The 21,530-nt window shown below is 40.1% G+C and overlaps 1 protein-coding gene across 2 annotated transcripts in view; it reads left to right on the top strand.

The window, feature by feature from the left end:
• KSR1 (kinase suppressor of ras 1) overlaps positions 1 to 19,746 on the top strand; it is a 223,855-nt gene extending 204,109 nt beyond the window's left edge. The window contains exons 13-21 of one of the 2 annotated variants that reach the window (XM_073589733.1): positions 2,708 to 2,759; positions 3,293 to 3,681; positions 5,609 to 5,705; positions 8,271 to 8,404; positions 9,681 to 9,812; positions 14,768 to 14,903; positions 15,730 to 15,863; positions 17,308 to 17,388; positions 19,377 to 19,746. In XM_073589733.1, coding sequence (XP_073445834.1) covers positions 2,708 to 2,759; positions 3,293 to 3,681; positions 5,609 to 5,705; positions 8,271 to 8,404; positions 9,681 to 9,812; positions 14,768 to 14,903; positions 15,730 to 15,863; positions 17,308 to 17,388; positions 19,377 to 19,455 — 1,234 coding nt within the window. In that variant the 3' untranslated portion in view covers positions 19,456 to 19,746. The remainder of the gene's footprint in view (positions 1 to 2,707; positions 2,760 to 3,292; positions 3,682 to 5,608; positions 5,706 to 8,270; positions 8,405 to 9,680; positions 9,813 to 14,767; positions 14,904 to 15,729; positions 15,864 to 17,307; positions 17,389 to 19,376) is intronic. The other variant, XM_073589732.1, reaches the window with a different exon arrangement.
• Positions 19,747 to 21,530: the final 1,784 nt, after the last annotated feature.

Genomic DNA, 21,530 nt, shown 5'->3' on the forward strand with positions numbered 1-21,530 from the left:
CCACTAAGATGTATGCACACACTGAATATATGAAATTTGAACAGTATTACTGCTATATAGAATAAACTTATAGAAATGAAGGTTCTTAGTGCATAATGTCATGGTCCTGTCTTTCCATGTTTCCGGGCTGGTCACTTCAGAGGTTAACTTTTCTCAGTCTCAGTCTGGTTTCTGGTTTGCCATTTAGCTTCGCTGCATCCTGCAGGCGGTGTCAGCTATAGTTCTGCCTACGGCATGTGTATCTGACTCTGGTGTATCCTGATTTGTCCTGCTGTGATCCCTAACTTACCCTGTGTCTGTTTATTCCTTCTGTCTGTCCTGACTCAGTGTTTCCCTGTAAGTTTGTTTACTCCCTGGTTTTGACTTGGCTTGCATTCGGACCTGCTTCTGTCTTTTGTCTTTGTTCTATCCGCTTCCGATCGTTGCTGATTCCCTGGCTTGTTTCTGACCACGTGTACTGCTGTGAGCTCTGGTACTTCTGCTCCTGACTGTTTCTGACTCGGCTCGTCTGACCACTCTTTCGCCACCTGGTAGTGCTTGTGCTGCTGCTCAGTGTTGCTACTCTGTGTGTGCAACCTCTCTTCCCTCACCAGCACCCCCTAGTGGAGGTTGCGCTATACTGCACTGCAGTAGCATGACACATAAATTGGCCAGTTCATGAAAGCCCACCAGCCATGACAAGGAGTTCCTTTCTCTGATAGGACCCTAAACCTTATATTTATCAACATGCCTCTCCCGGGCTAAAAGCCCATAAATGTAAAGGGCAAGTAGGATTCAGCACTATTCAAAAACCATCTTCGGCTCATGGGAGGAGTTCTCTGCTCAGTCAAAAAAAGAGGCAATCACTCACAACCTTAAATAGTAAACTACGAAAAACTGACCAGCACCTCCAAACAGAATAAAGCAAGTGTGAACAGGTGCAAGCTGCTTTAACTGCATCATATACAATCCTAACGCCTTACAGTGTGCTGCTTTTGTTTATACATTCTATGGCCGTATTTATAATCTAAAATACTATAGTAATAGATATTATTTTATAGATATATTTATAGTGTAAAATAGTATGTAGTAAGAGATATTAATATTTATAGCCATATTATATTGTAAAATAGTATATCATAAGAGATATTAATATTTTATAGATTTACTGTATTTATATTGTAAAATAGTATGTAGTAAGAGTTATTAATATTTTATAGATATATTTATATTTTAAAGTAGTATATAGTAGGAGATATTAATATTTTATATATTTATATTGTAAAATAGTATGTACTGTAGCAAGAGATATTAATATTTTATAGATATATTTATATTGTAAAATAGTATGTAGCAAGAAATATTAATATTTTATACCTATATTTCTAGGCCGTCCCAAGCTTGTGTTCATGCTAGAGATTGCAAAGAAACCAGCATTTTAGAAATGTGTACAGACCCCTAAACTCTATCCATGTACCCCAAGTTAGAAACTACAGCGAGAAACAATCTGTATGGTTTGACAGTAGAGGATGTATAGGTTAACTGCTAAGGCCTCTTTCACACTTCAGTTTTTTACAATCAGTCACAATCCGCCAGGTTTTGAAAAAAACGGATCCGCAATTTTCTTTTGAGGATCTGTTTTTTCCCCATTGACTTCCATTATTGGCAGATTGTGACGGATTGCCGTCCGTTGCATCCGTTTTTTTTGCGGATCCGCCAAAAGTTGCTGTCCGTCACCATCCTCAAAGATTTGAAAACGGAGCTTGCAACGTTTTTTTCTCTGGCGGATCCTCCAGACACTGATTTAACCCGAAATTCTTCATCAAAAAAACGGACGCATCAGTACTAAAACAGATCCGCCATCCGTCCTTTTGGTGGATTTTGACTGATGCAAAAAACTGAAGTGCGACAGAGGCCTAAACTGTTTTACTTCTCATGAGTGTTAAGCAACTCATGATTGCAGAGAAGGAGTTGTATATGTTCTGAGCATGGTTATGTTGCACAACTTTTTCTTTTTCCTGATCATCCAGTTTCCTCCTTTTCTTGACATTTTGTGTCATGACAGATGACATTATAGTCACATGTACGTGCAACATTAATATTTTTCTATGAAGGAAAATCTGTATGTCCAACAAAAAGCAATTCGCTGTTACATAGCCAACATTTTTAGTGCTAGCTTTAAATGGTTTTTCCCAGAAATTGGTTAAAAAAAAACGTTTGATTGCTGAGACCGAACTGCTAGAACTGCTGTGAGATCAGTTGTGCTAAACTCCCTGTTCCTGGTAACATTTTGGAAACAACTCAGATCTCCTCTTAACAAGAGATGTGATACAGGGACATGTCATGGTGGTGTACTACGGGGAAGGATCAAGCACTCCTCAACATGTTTGCAAGTTATATTCTCAGTATTTAGCTAATATAAAATATAACAGCCGCAAAAAACTCTTCTATCATTGTGAAAGAATAGGACTCCGCCATCTGACTGTCCTTTCCAAGGACACACACGAGAATGAGCTCATCACGGTTAATGTTTGCGGCAACAAGGGTACCGTTATGTTCCATTAACCATATGTGACCTATTTTTCCCAAGTGCATGATATATTTTTAGCATGTGTAGATGAGAATGGGTGCAAGTCATTGGTTGTTCATTGTTGCAGTTAGCAGATACCTTTGTGGGTGTTCTAATTCCAGCCTTTTGAGTCTCACTATCACCTACAATATTTTCCAGTACTGCTGAGGCCGATATGGAAACAGATGTGGTGGAAGAGCAGGAAGCAGAGGTACAGTAGCTGCTGCTTTGGAAGATCAAATATTTTAGGGCACTATTGTTCTGTCATTTAGCGGATTAAACTGGTTCAGGAAAAAAAAGCAAGTATTTATTTTCCACTGAAATCACAGTTGATTCTTTTGTGCCAGTAGTTGACTTTAATTAAGCTTTGATCCTATGTTTTTGTTGTTTTCCACATACAAAAAAGTATATTCTGCTATGCTATTGTGTAAAGTCAAAACCAAAAGTAAATTTGACTGATTTCATAACAGTCAATGAAATTAGTCAATCTTCCATTTCACTCTAGAAATGTTTTTTTTTTTTTAGTTAGATGAAACTTTGCTCTAGGAGCAATAATTTCTTCGCATAGGATTGGGGAAACAAATGTATACATATGGTATATGGATGTATGATTAAAGTTTTGAGATACTGGGAAACACAGAAACCATGAAAACATGAGTTGAGAGCCCACTAGTATAAATTTTCAGTGGTAAAATGATTAAATCATCTTATATTTGCTGACTGTTAAATGCATTGTTTTAACAGGGTGAGGAGCAAGAAGCCAACAAATCTGAGCCAGAGTATGATGACGACGAACTGGATGAGCTCCCAACATCAAGGTCCACAAGTGGTACTTTTAAGGGAATGATTTTCCGCAAGGCTAGCCAAACCAGTGTCTATTTACAGGAATGGGACATACCCTTTGAACAAATTGAACTTGAGGAACTTATTGGCCAGGGAAGATGGGGGAAAGTGTACAGGGGCCGATGGCATGGGGAGGTAGCAATTCGTTTACTGGAAATAGACGGCAACAATCAAGACCATTTGAAACTTTTTAAGAAAGAGGTGATGAACTACAGGCAGACGCGTCATGAGAATGTGGTGTTGTTCATGGGAGCATGTATGCATCCTCCCCATTTGGCCATCATTACCAGGTGAGTCATTGTACTCAAAATGCCAAAAAATATGATGTATCAAATATTATTGGATGATATCAAGCTATAACTTTAAAGGAAAGCTGTCACGTTGTACATTCAGTCTGATCTGTGGACAGCATTGTATAGAGAAAAAGAAGCTGGACAGAGTGATATACAGGTTTTTGGGAAAAGATCTGCTATTTGTATAGATATGTGTTCAGTGGGCGGTCCTACTCCATGATTGACAGCTATATCTGCATGTACATTTATTCAGTCCACCGCTGAATAGGACTGCCTACGGCACTCATCAGCATACAAACTTTCCAATGAATGAAGTGCAAGGTTTAATGAAAGATTTCACATGAAAAAGTTCTATCACTCTGAACAACTCTATAATATCCTTCCTGTAGATATGATACAATTTTCAACATGACAGGTTCCTAGATTGTATCTTTTTGGTGAAATTAGATGTTCTTACTAGCACTACTCATTTATAATCGGTAAACACTACAAATGTACATTTGATTAGGAGTCATGTAACACTTTGAAAACATTTGGCTGCTGGAAGGTTGGGTATCTTGTCTTCCCTACACACCATCCTTTTTTGAGATGAAGAAGGCTGACACTTGTTCTAAGTAATTCATCAGCACAGCTTTTCAGTCTCTTAAACTTCCTTGTTGCCTTCACTCCTCCTTGAGTACTAGTTCTGGTTCAGTACCTTCCTCCTAGTGCTGAGCTTATGCTAATGTGACTCATTAATGGTCTGTCAGTGCTTGATCTGAAGTTTACACTGTTCTCACTATATTTGCATTTATAGATAACAGGGTTTTTGATCAAGCACATGACTCAGAAAGTAAGAGCAGTGATTAGGAGAGCTGATGCTGGGAGCCAGTGATCTTGATTTTGTTTGATAGTTCAGGAGCTGACAAGGAGGGTAAAAGTGGTGAGCAGCTAACTGCTGTATAGAAATCAATGGGCTGTAGAGAGTGGACTAGGATCTTAGTCAATAACCTCCTCAGCCTAGAATGTAGCTGCTGCACATACTTGGCCAGACTCTAAAGGCCCAGTCACACTAAGCGATCTCGGTAGCGAGATCGCTGCTGAGTCACAACTTTTGTGACGTAACAGCAATCTCACCAGCGAGATCGCTGTGCGGGACAGTGATCAGCAACCGGCCCCCCTGCCGGGATCGCTGGAAGAAACCTCTGGACATTTCTTTGGTCGCTGGTCTCCCGCTGGCCAGCACGCATCGCTGTGTGTGACAGGCGGGAGACCAGCGATCAGGTGTAAAAAATAATAAAAAAAATAAAAAATATAGTTATTCTCACCTTCCGACGTCCCGTTCAGCCATCCTGCCTCTCTCCACGCTCAGGTCCCAGTGATCCTTTGCACGAATGACCGCGAGACTTTGTTATCCCTCGAGACCGTGACATCTCGCGGTCATTCTCGCAAAGGATCACTGGGACCGGAGCGTGGAGAGAGGCAGGATGGCTGAACGGGACGTCGGAAGGTGAGAATAACTATATTTTTTATTTTGATTCTATTTTTTACGGGATGGCCAGAGATGCCGGGCGCTCGGCATCGCTGTGCTGATCGCTGGTGAAGCTGTCTGTGTGACAACTCACCAGCGATCACATAGCGACTTACTAGCGATCCTGACACCTTGATATCGGTGTCGGGATCGCTGGTAAGTCGCTTAGTGTGACGGGGCCTTAATGGTTGATCCCCTTGCAACAAACTGTACACTATGTAAGATAAAAGCTCTCATTGCAGGAGAATAGCAGCAGATAGAAAAATGACAATTGCAAACTTATTTTCATGCTATCCAACTAATTAAAACAATTTAATAAAGTGAGAATTTAAATTTGACCTCTTGCAATCCAAGGATGGCCAGTCTGGACTGTAACTTTTTTTAACATTTGAACCATGTGCTATTATGTTTCAGTTATTGCAAAGGAAGGACACTTCATGCATTTGTGAGGGATCCTAAAGCCTCTCTAGACATCAATAAAACTCGTCAGATTGCTCAAGAAATTATTAAGGTAAATGACCAGTTTCTGCATTTTCTTGAACACATGTATGCAACACACCGCAATGTTCTAATAGAAAATCTTGGGTCCTGCCATTAATATTGATGCAACTTTGACAGGTACCACCTACATAAACATTTCCACAGATCAAGTACACTCATTCATTGCTACAGTATACACTACTGGCTGTGGTCTACTTCAGCAGAATAATTGTACCTACCACACTGCAAAAGTTCTTTAGAAATTGATTTGAGAAACATGTGAAACCATTCAGCATGTTGAAATCCCATGCTGAAATCCTCAAATCTCAATTTGATCGAGCATCTGTGGTATGTGCTGAAAAAACAAGTCCAATTCATGGAGGCCCCACCACGCAACTGTCTCTAGGTCAAAACTTATAATCACAGAATGATAGAGTTGGAAGGGAACTCCAGGGTGATCGTGTTCAACCCCTTGCTCAATGCAAGATTCACTAAACCATCTCGGACAGACTTCCATTGAAAGAGAACTCTTGTAGCAGTCTGTTCCAATCATTGAATAGACTCACTGTCAAACAGTTTGTAATAGTGGCCAGTTTTTCCTCTTCTTTTATTCTCGCTGCTCCCCTCAATATTCCCTTTTTTATTTTTAAATCCTGTATCTTGTTTCAGAGATATGGGCATTTTTGTTTAGTACTAATCTTTATGGTCTTTGCTAAGGGGGCGGTGTACATGTACTTTCTACATGTACGTGTTCTATCCGTGTATTTCATGGATACAGAACCTACACATTATAGTCTGTGGGGCTGTTCACATGTCTGTGCTTTCTCATGGACTGTGGGGGGAGGGGTATCACAGATGAAAGGCACAAATACGAGTATATGGGTCCGTTTTCTGTCTGTATTTAACTTTGCAAAGGATAGGACACATTTTGTAATTTATTTATCCATACAGTGTGTGAAAACTACTGATGACACACTGCCCAAACACTAATGACACATGGATCCAAACACTGTTGATACAAGGCATCATTTTTTAATTTTTTTGCATACATGTAAAACACTGAAGTCTGAATGAGGCCATGCCCCTACCTAGAGAATCCTCTGAAAAATGTGCATAAGAATTAGCATTAAAAAAGGGTCCAAATCACTACAACCATATGGTAAATGAAATGATTAAAATGAGTAAATAAGCAGTGAGAATAAAGTAAGAACAAAAGTGTGCGCCTTTTGACCCTGTGAAAGCCATTTACAGAGTTCTGCTTTATATCATCTTTTCGCCATCTGTTGCTCTGTAAGCTAAAGATGACCGTCCAAACTCCATGATTTATAAAAGGACTATAAGAAGTTATACGGTAAGACATAGCACTATAATATTTATGGTGTGGAAGGTTTGGACAATTACCCTCCATAATATGTGAGAAAATTGCCCATAAACTTGATTGGGCTATATAAACCTATTTACTTTCCTCCCACACAGCCATTGTGGGCGTTAGCTTGTTGTAGCAAAGGGCAAGTGACAAATGTTTTATGTGACTTGAAGCTATGTGTTTTCCAAATTCAGATTAGTTCATGTAAAATGTTTAGGTCACTATATTACTCGACATTTATGTGTTGGAAAGAATTGTGAATTTATTGTTTTATTATTGTGGCAATATATTGGTAGTCAGCAGATTTCTAGCACAGTCCTTGCAAGTAATGGCTCTGTTAGTAGGCTCAAACACTCCTAAGCCATCTATATGGGCATGCAGGTCCTAGAGAGTTGAATACAATGATACCTTGATATCTGCGATTCGATGTCTTATTCCAGAGAAATCCATATTTTTCTTATACAAACCTTTTAGCAGCTCTTATCCCCTCATAGTGCTGGGAGCGCTGCTGCCGAGCTGTGCTTGTTTGTAACCAACGCAGTACAGCATAGCTGAACCTTGTCTCATTAAAAACACTACAAGCTCATTTGTAGTTCTCTTCTCATAGAGCTGTCAGCTCTGCTGTTCTTCCCTTCCCCTCACACTGACTGCCCTTGAGATGGAAGCTGAAGCACTATAAGAGGATTGCAGTTTCAAATGTTTTTGTAATGATACAAACTTCACTTCTACTGTATTTTGTTGGCTCTGTTGTACGGTTAGCTCTGCTGTACAGTGTTCTGATCTCACTGCAGAGCTGTGTGTGATTATGAGAACAGACTGTCAGTCATTACATGTCTCACACTGGTAACTCCCCCTTTTATTTATAATAAACTCTGGGGGCAGATTATCAGTGAGATCTGTGTCCGGCCCATAGAACTTAACAGCCCATTTATATTTAAGAAGAATCTAGATTACTCTGGAATAAGACATGGGATCACAGGTATAAAGGTATTATTTTATTCAGCTTACAATGCCTACATGCCCATACGGCTTAGGAGGGCTGATCCTGCTCACAAATTCCCTTTATTAAAAACTAGAAGAAACGTACCATTATGTCAGTATGTTTGTCTCATAGGTTGTGTGTATAGAACTAAACCTGACGCAAGTTTGTAGTCAGTCCCTTCATTTTATATATAAATTTTCAATATATTCTGGTTTATATTTATAAATCTGTTTTTTCATTTTTTTCAGGGTATGGGTTACCTGCACGCCAAAGGCATTGTGCACAAAGATTTAAAATCAAAGAATGTTTTCTATGAAAATGGCAAAGTGATAATCACAGACTTTGGTCTCTTTGGAATATCAGGAGTTGTACAAGAGGGAAGGTAAGAACATATGAAAAGGTGGAATTCAAAAACTAGAAGCAGGGGAGCAGCACTGCTATACTGTCCCCCATAGAACCATAGATGATGGGAGAAGGCTTTCATAAGGCTGACCCAGGTGTTGTGAGTTCATTTTCCCCTTCACTACTGAGGCCCGAGGAACTCCCTCTTCTGGTAGAGAAAGGTAGTGAGCCTGATTATCAAACACCTGAGTTTGATGATGATGACTGGCTGAGTGGAGTTACTGACTGGATATAAGGCTGCCTACGCCCTTCTGCCCTGCGGGTGATTTCTCTGTGGGATACTTGGAGACCAGTCTGAATTCCTGCTCTTCTAAAGCTACGTTTTATGCACGGCCTTTTGCATTGGTGCTTTGACTTTGTTTTGTTTTGTTTTTCTGGATTTCTGCCATTCCCTGCTGGGGTGAGCTGAATTCCTTTAGCTCTGTCTTCTGAAAATACCTGAGTGCTGATTTAGTTTTTGAAGCCTAGCTGCTTCAGGGTCTTTTTCCATATCAGCTGTTGGCTTATGTCTTTGATAGGGTTTTGGCAGATTGCAGACAGCAACCTTCCTTTCCTTTTCTGTTTAGTTAGCTTGGGCCCCATCGTTTGCTCAGCCTATCTTTCTATCTGTGTGAGTGTTTTTTCATCTTGCTTCACCATCATTATATGTTGGGGGCTGCCTTTTACTTTGGGGTCTGCTCTGGGGCAGTTTAGATTTCCTTTTCTGTCTTTAGGTTATTTAGCGCTCCGGCTGTGATCGAGGGGTCTAGGGCATTGTAGGAACCCCCCACGGCTACTGCTAGTTGTGTTGATAGGTTCAGGGGTCTGCAATCTGATAGTTGCCAACTTCTCTGGTTTTCTGGACGTAGCTTCTATTTTTGTGTCTGCCTCCTACGGTGACTCAATCATAACACCCAGGCCCCTGATATAATAGCAAATGGACAGATGAAAGCAACACATTTTTGTATCTAAGATGGATATATCTATTCCATCGAAAAATGGACAGACAAAAGTAGCACTCGAAAAATCAAATAACGCAGTGGTTTATTTCACCTAAGCCTTTCAATAGTGCCACTATGAAGATTGATAAAGAGCTGAAACATAGCGCATATCTAAGACTTGGGTGAACTAAATCTCTAGTGTTTGATCTTTTGGAGTGCTGGTTTCTTCTGTCAGTTTTCTGATATATTCCTTTTAGACACAAATATTTTTAGAACACATTTTGCTGGCAGTGTCTTTTACTGATTCGAGATCTTTTCTGCTGCTTATTTGGCCAGGCGTGAAAATGAGTTGAAGCTAAGTCATGATTGGTTGTGTTTTTTGGCCCCTGAAATCGTTCGTGAAATGGCCCCGGGCAAAGATGAAGATAAACTTCCTTTTTCAAAGGCTGCAGATGTATATGCATTTGGGTGAGTTGAAAACCCTCACTGAGTTATGTATAAATGTAAAGTTTGTACCGTTGCTTTGTAAAATGTCTGTGATAAGTTCAATTTATTTGACAATGATCAATGAAGTATATGTATATACTCATGTGCTAGATTAAAGTCATCCGTTATCTCTTCTGACATCCCACACACGAATACTTGGTTTGGCCAAGTGCTCATGTGTTCTCACTGGTCAAAGAGGAGAAAGCTGCTTCCAGTTGGGTCTAATAACTGCATATCTCCAAAAATACAAAAGGGTCGGATGTTTGAATTCACATTGCCTGATCCTTCTCTACCCCCGTCATCTGTTGGGAATGAGTATAGATGCACCTAAAGATAGTCAATCAACCCCTTTCTGATTAGCTGGTTTGACCCAATATACTAGATTTATGGCTGTGGTTATGTGGAGTAGTGTGACCTGTAGAATTGGGGGTTTCTGCCGTGCAGCATGGGTGCTGTGCGGTGTCTTGGGTAGCTCCTACTGCTGCTGCGACCATCGCCAAAAGATACCACAACTAGGCTCCAAGCCATTAAGGTTAGAGTGTCATGGTGGTCTGCTTCATACATACACATTGATCATGATCAGAATGTTAAACTAAGAACCTCCTGGTCAGTTTTGCTGATTTTTGCTTAGCCACAATAGATCAATGTGAGCTTTAGATGTGCCGTCCATTTTTTTTCCTAGTTATCAGCAATATAACCTAATGTATATGGGGGGCATCTTAACCCGAAAGATGTTACTTCTAGCTGGATGCAACATGTCACGCAACATTTTGGGGATAGCATGGCGCCTTCCTTAAGTGTGAAGGAATTTTTTTTATCTAGAGTATCAAAACTTACTTATTACATACAAAGAACTATTAGAGTATTCACAGAGACAATACAGTTACAACCTACACTATAACCTGAGGCCACGTTCACACCTACAGTATTTGGTCAGTGTTTTACATCAGTATTTGTTAGCCAAACCCAGTAGTGGGTGATAAATACAGAAGTAGTGATGAGTTTGTATTATACTTTTCCTCCCACTCCTGGTTTTGACTTACACATACTGATGTAAAATACTGACCAAATACTGAACGTGTTAACGTGGCCTTGCGGTAGTACAGTTTTGAGCTTTCCTATCCAAAACACTTCCTCTGCTGTAATATTTTGCTGTTATCCATTTCATTATTTTGCATGGTTACCTTTTCTGAAATTAACCATTTCAGATCACTTATTAGCTCACTTACTGTATCTTGTCTTATACTTTCATTATAAAAGGTCCTACAACATATGCTTTCCCATATTCTACTTTATTACATTCATTTTCAATACTAGATTTATATTTATATAACCATTTTTTAAATTGTCTATATACATTTTTTACTAGAACATTTTATAGAATAAAATACATTTTTACTGTAACCAAAATGAAATCTTCATATTGATATAGCATGACTCTTTGTTAATGATGAATACTATCACCATTTGCGATTTGCACCTCAAGGCTTACCGTTTAAACAAGCATAAGTTCTTCATTTTCTACTTGCAAGCATTTTGTCTACAACTTTACTGTTTTTTTTTATGCTGACTTTTACTAAGAATTAGTGATTTCCCTTTTCCATATACAGTGGGGGAAAAAAAATGTATTTAGTCAGCCACTAATTGTGCAAGTTCTCCCATTTAAAAAGATGAGAGAGGCCTGTAATTGACATCATAGGTAGACCACAACTATGAGTGTCAAAATTAGGAAAACGAGTCCAGAAAATCACCTTTTCTGATTTGGCAAGATTTATGGCAAAATTATGGTGGAAAATAAGTATTTGGTCACCTAAACATGCAAGATTTCTGGCTCTCACAGAACTGTAACTTCTTCTTTAAGAGGCTCCTCTGTCCTCTACTCATTACCTGTAGTAATGGCACCTGTTTGAACTTATCAGTATAAAAGACACCTGTCCACAACCTCAAGCAGTCACACTCCAAACTCCACTATGGTGAAGACCAATGAGCTGTCGAAGGACACCAGAAACAAAATTGTAGCCCTGCACCAGGCTGGGAAGACTGAATCTGCAATAGGTAAGTAGGTTGGTGTGATGAAATCAACTGTGGGAGCAATAATAAGAAAATGGAAGACATACAAGACCACTGATTAATCTCTCTCGATCTGGGGCTCCATGCAAGATCTCACCCCGTGGGGTCAAAATGATCACAAGAACGGTGAGCAAAAATCCCAGAACCACACGTGGGGACCTAGTGATTGACCTGTATAGAGCTGGGACCACCGTAACAAAGGCTACAATCAGTAACACACTACCCTGCCAGGGAATCAGATCCTGCAGTACCAGACGTGTCCCCCTGCTTAAGCCAGTACATGTCCAGGCCCATCTGAAGTTTGCTAGAGAGCATTTGGATTATCCAGAAGAGTATTGGGAGAATCTCGTATGGTCTGATGAAACCAAAGTAGAACTGTTTGGTAGCAACAAAACTTGTTGTGTTTGGAGGAGACAGAATGCTGAGTTGCATCCAAAGAGCACCATACCTTCTGTAAAACATAGGGGTGGGAACATCATGCTTTGGGGCTGTTTCTCTTCAAAGGGACCAGGAAGACTGATCCTTGTACATGAAATAATGAATCGGGCCTTGTATTGTGAGATGTTGAGTGCAAACCTCCTTCCATCAGCAAGGGCATTGAAGATGAAATGTGGATGTGTCTTTCAGCATGATAATGATCCCAAGCACACCGCCAGGGCAATGAAGGAGTGGCTTCGTTAGAAACATATGAAGGTCCTGGAGTGGCCTAGCCAATCTCCAGATCTCAACCCCATAGAAAACCTTTGGAGGGATTTGAAAGTCCATGTTAACCAGCGACAGGCCCAAAACATCACTGCTCTAGAGGAGATCTGCATGGAGGAATGGGCCAACATACCACCAACAGTGTGTGACAGAAAACATTTGACCTCTGTCATTGCCAACAAAGGATACATAACAAAATATTGAGATTAATTTTTGTATAATGACCAAATACTTATTTTCCACCATAATTTGCAAAATAAATCTTGCAAAATCAGACAAGGTGATTTTCTGGATTTGTTTTCTCATTTTCACTCTCATAGGTGTGGTCTACCTATGATGCCAATTACAGGCCTCTCTCATCTTTTTAAGGCCGGTTTCACATTTGCGGTTGTGTCCGCAGCGTTTCGGACTTATACATCCGCATGCGTCGTGTTTTCCTATCTTTAACGTTGTGGATGCAGGTATTTGCGTTTGTATGCGTTCAGCTGCGTTTGCTTACGCATGCGTTGTTTCAGGTTGTGCGTCGGGGCTAACGCAACATGTTGCAATTTTGGAGGCGACAAATTGCCACTTCCAAACACATGCGGGCACTTGCGAAAGGAATACGTCTAAACAACGCATTAGTCTATGGGAACGCATGCGTACGCTTTGCGTTTGCATACGCACGAATTTACATAAGACACGTCCATTAGCGTGGCTTGTGTACATTCAAAAATTCGCCAGGAAAATAGCAATTGCCAATCGTCCGCAAACTCTTGCATGCATTTTTGCAGGTGGTTGCGGACGATACACTGCTTACTCAACCGCAAATGTGAACCTAGCCTAAGTGGGAGAACTTGAACAATTGGTGGCTGACTAAATACTTTTTTCCCCACTGTACAAATATTGGGGCACTCCTGAACAGCTGTCCAAATTTTGCATAATACCCCAATAATGACAGAGTTTTCGATGGTGGAAGGCTGCAGTGATAGTTGACTTTGTGGAACTTTCTCCCATCTCCCTACTTCATCTGTGGAGCTCAGCCACAGTGATCTTGGGGTTCTTTACCGCTCTCACCAAGGCTCTTCTCTCACGATTGCTCAGTTTGGCTGGACGGCTAGGACTAGAAAGACTTCTGGTGGTCCCAAAGGTCTTCCATTTAAGGATTATGGAGGCCACTGTGCTCTTGGGAACCTTGAGTACTGCAGAAATTCTTTTGTAACCTTGGCCAGATCTGTGCCTTGCCACAATTCTGTCTCTGAGCTGCTTGGCCAGTTCCTTTTGATCTCATGATTCTCATTTGGTCTGACATGCACTGTGAGCTGTGAGGTCTTGTATAGACAGGTGTGTGCCTTTACAAAGCAAGTCCTATCAGTTTAATTAAACACAGCTCGACTCCAATGAAGGAGTAGAACCATCTCAAGGAGGATCACAAGGAAATGGACAGCATGTCACTTAAATATGAGTGTCTGAGCAAAGGGTCTGAATACTTATGACCATGTGATATTTCGTTTTTTCTTTTTTAATAAATTTACAAAAATTTCTACATTTGTTTTTTTTCAGTCAAGATGGGGTGCACATTAATGAGAAAAAAATGAACTTTTTTGAATTTACCAAATGGCTGCAATGAAACAAAATAGAGAAAAATTGAAAGGGGTCTGAATAGTTTCTGTACCTACAGTATATACATTTTCTGGCAACTCTCAAATGTCCTGTAACTATAAAGCTGACTATACAAACAACATAAATGTAAATGTTATCTAGGTAAATCAATAATCTAACGTAAAGAAGGCAGCACAGTAGTCCCTTGATAAACATTAGATTTTAACAAGTCCCATACTCTGTTCCTCAAGAGATAAGCCTCTGACAGATTCCAACAGCTTATATCTGTTGGAATAAGGTCTAGCCAAGGAGTGCATGTTTGTAAGCTAGGCAAGATGACTTTTATTGGCAATCTGCTGTTTCATGTGAATGCAAATATGCAAATAAAGTCTGTGGAGCCTCATTTAAGAGTCTCAAACACGGGACTAGCCAGATCTTCCTCCAGCGAAGGACCCAGTGATTGTTTCGTGATGTTTCATGTGAATGGTCATTTTTGCTCCTGCCTAGATTGTATAGCTGGTAAGGTAGAAAAGGCCTAAGTCCTATCCAACTAAACACATTATTGTATTGTATTTTTTATAAAGGACTGTATGGTATGAACTGCAAGCCAGGGATTGGCCATTCAAAAGTCAAGCAGCCGAGGCTCTTATATGGCAAGTTGGAAGTGGTGAAGGTGTCAAGCAGGTGTTGTCTACTATAAGTCTGGGAAAAGAGGTCACTGTAAGTATATGTAAAAAAAAAACGTATATGAAGCCTCAAAATTCTGACTCATTGAAGTGGATGTCTCATAAAGACAGCCCCTGTCCGTATGCTCTACTAGGCTAAGGAATGCCCCAGCTTGGGACCTCCCTTTGATCAAAAAAGGAGAACAATTTTGGTGGACTTCCAGTGTATATGGATGGTCTTTCATCTGAATTTCCATTGTGTAGTACAGTTTAAAGGGAATCCGTTAGCAGGTTTTTGCTATTTAATCTGAGAGCAGTACAATATAGGGGTAGTAAGCCTGATTCCAGGAATGTGTCACTTGATCGGCAACTTGCTGTACTGTAGTTTCAATACAATCACTGCTTTATTAGGTGGAGATTACCTCTGCCGAACTAGGTATTGCATGTAAGCCAGCTCAGCTAATCTGTGTAACCCACTCTTATCACTGATTGGCAGCTTGCTGACAATACACTTTGTACACAGGAAGCTGCCAATCGGGTGTGGGCAGGGTTATACACAACTCCGTAATCTGACATCCGCTTCATTTAGAGCAGAAAGAACAGAGATTTTATCAAAACTGCAGCAAGCAGCCCAGTAAGTGATACATCACTAGGATCAGGCTCTCTGCCCCTACATAATTCTGCTTTCAGATTCCATATAAAAAAAACTGCTGACAGATTCCCTCCAGCTGAAAATGTGTAGATGTTCTAAACTCCAACATGAAGGCTGTTGTCTGCAAGTGATACAACCTCTTTAATATACAGTATAATTTGACTTTTCTTTAAAGTAAATGACACTAAAAGATTTGTGCTTTTTCATAAACTTTTTTTTTTTCATACAGGAAATTCTGGCTGCATGTTGGTCATTTGATTTTAATGAGCGGCCAAGCTTTACAATACTGATGGATATGTTAGAGAAGCTGCCAAAACTTAACCGAAGGTTGTCACATCCAGGTCACTTCTGGAAATCTGCAGAGTAAGTATCCCACAAAAATCATTAGAAAATTAGTCCGGTTCCCTGAAAATACTTCTGTAGAAACAAGGGTAAGGCTACGAGAAAATTTCTGCATGAAAACCGGACTCCTTCCCAGAAAATGCACGTTTTTTATGCGGTTTTTTCCGCGCGTCCCCAGTCTCATAGAAAATAGCTAGAAATGCGGATTTTTCCGCAAAATTAATGAGCATGCTGCGGTTTTTACCGCGATGCGCTTTTTTTCACGGAAAAAAACGCATCAATATACACTCAAAGTGCAGAATTCATTAAAATGAATGGGATGCTTCTTGTAAGCGTTTAAGCGTTTTTGCCGGTAAAAACGTGAAAAAACGCTTACGTGTGCACACTGCCTCACTGTTCAATGTCTTGGATGCCATGTGGCAAGTGCAATGGATCTTTACCCGAAACAGAGCTTTGTCAGTAGGCACAGTGTACTGTATCCTTTCTATTAGAGGAATGCCAGCATAATCCCTATTCAGTTGCATAATTTAATACATTAAAATGAAAAACATTTTTGAGCACAAATGTAAAAATGAGTTTTTATTATATTGCCAAGCACAATTGCCAGGACCGAAACGTCGCTGTGTGGGCAACTTCAGATTGGCTAATAAATAGCACTTTGACTGGAACTTTTTTGGTGTGCTGCTTTCATCTGGAGGGCTGTATTTGAGGTTTGGTATATGCCTGGAAGGCTTGCACCCGCATTATTTGTTTGTTTTTTGTGCTGCATTTTCCTTTTTTCTACAAGCATTCCATTAAATATACTTTATTGTTTTATAATTATCAGTTATGAAATTAGTTCAATTGGAAATAAAATGGGTTCATATTTAAGGGTATGTTCACATGTTGTATAATTTCAGCGTTTTTTTTCCTGCACCATAAGTGCAGTGTTTACCGGAAAACCACTGCATAGCGTACATGCATTTTTGTTGTGTTTTTGCAGCATTTTTAATGAAAGAATTGACATGCTACTTCTTGTTAAAAATGCAGCAGGGCTCAAAATATGTTGAGGAAAAAAAACAGCGTGTACATAAAATTTCAGAAATGTCATTAATTATGCTGGGGCTATAAAACACTGTGTATTTTATGAATCAAAGAAACAGGAAAACGCTGTAAAACTCCTTGTGCGAGCATACCCTTATTATTGTGCTGCAAAACTGCTGTGTCTACATTTTCCAACTTCTAAGGCAAAGTTATTAATTGATTCTTTGTACCTTCTTTTCCCCATGGATCTTATGATTTGCTGATTCCCTTGCTGCCATTCTTCCTTCCGTCCTCCATGATCCTGCTGTCGGCCCTGGCACCCCACTTTGGATACCTCTGAACTCATCTGCATTGTTGATCCTTTCCTTCCTTTCTGCTTGGTTTTCTTCTGTGTCACTTATTCCTCCATATATCCTGTATTTTACATTGCATGTGACGTCAGTAGACATTGGAACAATTTTTACACAAAGGGTCAATATGGCCAACATGGCTTTTCCATCCACTGCCCCGTTGCCAATAAATAAACGGACAGGCTTATTCCTCATTGCCCCTGCAGTCTATTAACTTTATATTTTCTAAGGATCATGAAAGAAGCGCTAGGTAATATACCACTGCTCAAATATACAGTAAGGGAATAGCTGAAATTAAAGAGGGGACTTTTAAAGGGTCACTTGTATAAAGCTTTCTTCTTGCTTTCATTAATGGCTAAAAAGCGGACTTGGGCAGAGTTCAGGCAGCCGTACACAACCTGAAGGAGCGCCTACATTAGCCCGAGAGTCATTCCATCCAGAACGTAATATATACATGAAGTAATGTAGTAACATAAAATAACTGTGGATAGTATATGTAGTAAAGATATATACGGTAACTGTTATTAAACACACTGACCTTTCAGTAGTGACCCGGGTTCAGTAGTTCCTGAAACAGGCAGCATGTGAATGCGAATCACACTGACTACTGACCCTGAAAAAGAGAAGAATTCTGACCCAAGTTCTGCTTTTCCTGGATATGAAAATGCTCGATTTCTAATTTTAGTGTTGGGGTAATTTTGAGCATAACCTTTGGCTCCAAGATGACTGAGACACCAGAAAATCACTGCGATACCTCGAACTCGTGTGTGATTTGAATGATTCTTTGTTATGTGTTGCAATGTCAATTTTTACATGGCCATTAGCAACTTTCCTTTCCATGGGGGGAACCCTGATGTAGCCTTTGTGGAGACTTGGCCTTAAAGTAGACATAAGTTTTTTATTAATCAGCTTCATGCAGGAAAATTGTCATGTCAAGTCAGTTGTGGTGTCTTTTCTTTATAAATCTTGCCTTTCCTGACTGTTTTGTGCCGTTACTAATACATTTTTTGTCTTTTAATTATATTGTCTTAACCACGTTGAGGGCTGTTGATTGATTGTGTTTTCTCCTTTTCGTAGGTTATAGCTGCTGGCCATCTAACTGGGCTCTGCCTTGCATGCTTCCATGAGTCTTCTAATCTACAGCTTCGTGGACACTTACCTTCCATCCACAAAACAATTAACCACCAATATTAGCAAACCTTTTTAACCCTTGGATGTATCTACTGCTTTGATCTTTTTCTTGCCTGCTATTCTCTTGGTGTAGGCTGTTTTGCTTGAATAACAAACTCTTGACTGCAAGAAATCTACTTGGCACTAACCATAGGACTATCTGTGTACCTGCTTTCTCAAGCACTATGGGCCAGCAGTAACTTTTTCTAAAACAGGGTTACCAGCATTTTAGTGGATTCATTGCACTGGGTTCTTTACGTCTGTATAAGCACTTTTTAGTCTGTATGTGTGTTTTTAAGATTGTCTATCAATGAACAGCACAATATCAAAGGCTTATGCCACCATGTGCCAACATCTGGTACTGGTTTTAGACATAGGTAACCACTTTGTATATCATTGTCTGTTACATTTGCTATTGTGGCTTGGATTCCATTCTTCTACATGGACATCAATTTTTATTTGGACAAGATGTGTTTGACATATATGAGGATTCTGAATCTACTACCACCACAATATCTGAGATGCACTCTACAGATGGCATTCTCAATGGGCGGAAACTACAACGCTATTTCCCATGCTGCTTTGCATCAGTCATAGTTGCTTCCTCTTCTGAAGAAAAGGGAAGTGCAGTAACACCACCTGATTCTTATGTCAGAGTGACCAGTATAGAATTGGAAGGTGGTGGGAGTCATGTAATTTACACTTTATATACAGGGTTCAGCAAGCATCACACGGTATATACAATGCAAAAATCAGAGGATTTTTCTAGTACACATACATATAATTCCTTGTTTTTTTAACCCATGTAAATAAATGAATAAGTAATGAATTTGGAATTAAATTTTTAGGATCTGTTAGGCTTGAATGTTGCATTTTTGTTGGACAATCTGATAATCGGTGATATTATGTATGCATAGCGGATGAAGTACAAATGAAAATGTTTTAAGTAGACTAACTTAGACATGTTTGTTTTTTGTTCCCATTCTTTTAGCATTAACAGTAGTAAAAGTATCCCCCGTTTTGAAAGGTTTGGCCTGGGAGTCTTGGAGCAGGGTAACCAAAAGATCTAATATGCTGAGAGCTGTCTGAAAGCGATATTCATGCTTAGCACTACAGCAACCTGCAGAGATTGGAATTGCAGCCAGTGGTGACTCCCTGTAATGGATATGCTTTTTTCTCTTTTAATGAATTTTTTAATTAATCCATTCGTTTCTGTACGGGAGCAGAGCAGTGCCTTGCCTGCCCCTCGCAGTGCTGAATGGCTTAAGCTTTAATTCTACCTTTTGATCTTGTTGTTTACATATGATTTTACGCACGTGAGTTGTACTGTGTCTGAGTGTGAATAAATGTGACTGACTTTTTTTTTTTTACTTCTATATAAGCGACAGAATTACTTTTAATATCAGGTTGTTCTTCATTCCTAAGCCATAATGTGCTTTTGAGGTAGTCCAAAAAAAGGCTTATTCCTGCTGTCAAGTCAATTCTGTGTCTAAGCTTACTACCTTACTATGGCGAATATTAAATACAGTAACGCATTAGTCTTGTTGATAGCAAAGTTATGTTCACTAACAATGAAGCTTATTAGAGTGGTGGACAAACGATGACACTTACTGCTCAGGTACTCGCTCTATAGTAATACAGAACGATTGAACTTTTTACTAAACTTCCAACATCTCAAAAATCTGATTAGATTGAATCCTCATTCATCTTTTACATTTGTGGTTGTGCATCACAATTCTTGAAACCATCAACAAACGATCAGTGGATTACAAAAATGTAGGCAAAGAACCACTGGACATTTTCATCAGTAAGGTCCTCATGGGACAAGGAATGGTATTGATGCAATGCCTTATGTTAGAGAGAACCTGTCAGCTTTCCTATTTCCTGTTGTTTCAGTAAATCATTGTATTCATCATAAACTAACAATTCTGCAGTAATTCTGTGAACAGATCCTAAATTCAGTAAGAATCCAAATCAGTTGGTCTTTGTGTTATAATTTTCTTAAAGGGAATCGGTCATCAATTTTTTTTGCCTATCAGCTGCAGCCACCGGCATCAGGGGCTTATCTACAGCATTCTGTGATGCTGTAGATAAGCCCCTGATGTTACCTGAAAGAGAAGAAAAATGAGTTAGATTATCCTCACCCAGGGGCGTTCCGGCGTTCCTCTTCCGGCGCCTGCCACTGCAGTATTCTGCTCTGCCTTCAACAGGGCAGAGCAGTGCGCCTGAGCCGCGACAGCCAGAAATGAAGAGGACGTCATTGCTGCAAGATGGGGGGCGTCGGACCGCGACTCCCTCCGGACCCGAACCGGACCCGGACTGCCCCTGGGTGAGTATAATCTAACTAATTTTTCTTCTCTTTCAGGTAACATCGGCGGCTTATCTACAGCATTACAGAATGCTGTGGATAAGCCCCTGATGCTGGTGGCCGCAGCTGATAGGCAAAAAAATTGATGACAATCAGCTGCGGCCACCAGCATCAGGGGCTTATCCACAGCATTCTGTAATGCTGTAGATAAGCCGCCGATGTTACCTGAAAGAGAAGAAAAATTAGTTAGATTATACTCACCCAGGGGCAGTCCGGGTCCGGTTCGGGTCCGGAGGGAGTCGCGGTCCGACGCCTCCCATCTTGCAGCAATGACGTCCTCTTCATTTCTGGCTGTCGCGGCTCAGGCGCACTGCTCTGCCCTGTTGAAGGCAGAGCAGAATACTGCAGTGGCAGGCGCCGGAAGAGGAACGCCGGAACGCCCCTGGGTGAGGATAATCTAACTCATTTTTCTTCTCTTTCAGGTAACATCGGCGGCTTATCTACGGCATTACAGAATGCTGTGGATAAGCCCCTGATGCTGGTGGCCGCAGCTGAAAGGCAAAAAAATTGATGACAGATTCCCTTTAAGGCTTAGTTCACATCTGCATTTGATGAATCTGACACAGATGTGAACTTTGCGTAATATACCCATTATATATTACATATCTGTTTCCACTTGTAACAGATGGCAAAACATTAAATATATTCAAAGTCATTAAACTTTAGGCTAGGGTCAGACAAGCGTACAAAAAATCACCTTATTTTTATCCAGAAAACTCTGAAGATTTTCACCCATTTGCTATTTGCTGTATGTGTCTGTATTGAAAAGGAACATGA

Source organism: Dendrobates tinctorius, unplaced genomic scaffold (genome assembly GCF_039654945.1).
Source record: "Dendrobates tinctorius isolate UK_male_01 unplaced genomic scaffold, ASM3965494v1 ptg000112l, whole genome shotgun sequence".
In the NCBI taxonomy this organism is placed as follows: Eukaryota; Metazoa; Chordata; class Amphibia; order Anura; family Dendrobatidae; genus Dendrobates; species Dendrobates tinctorius.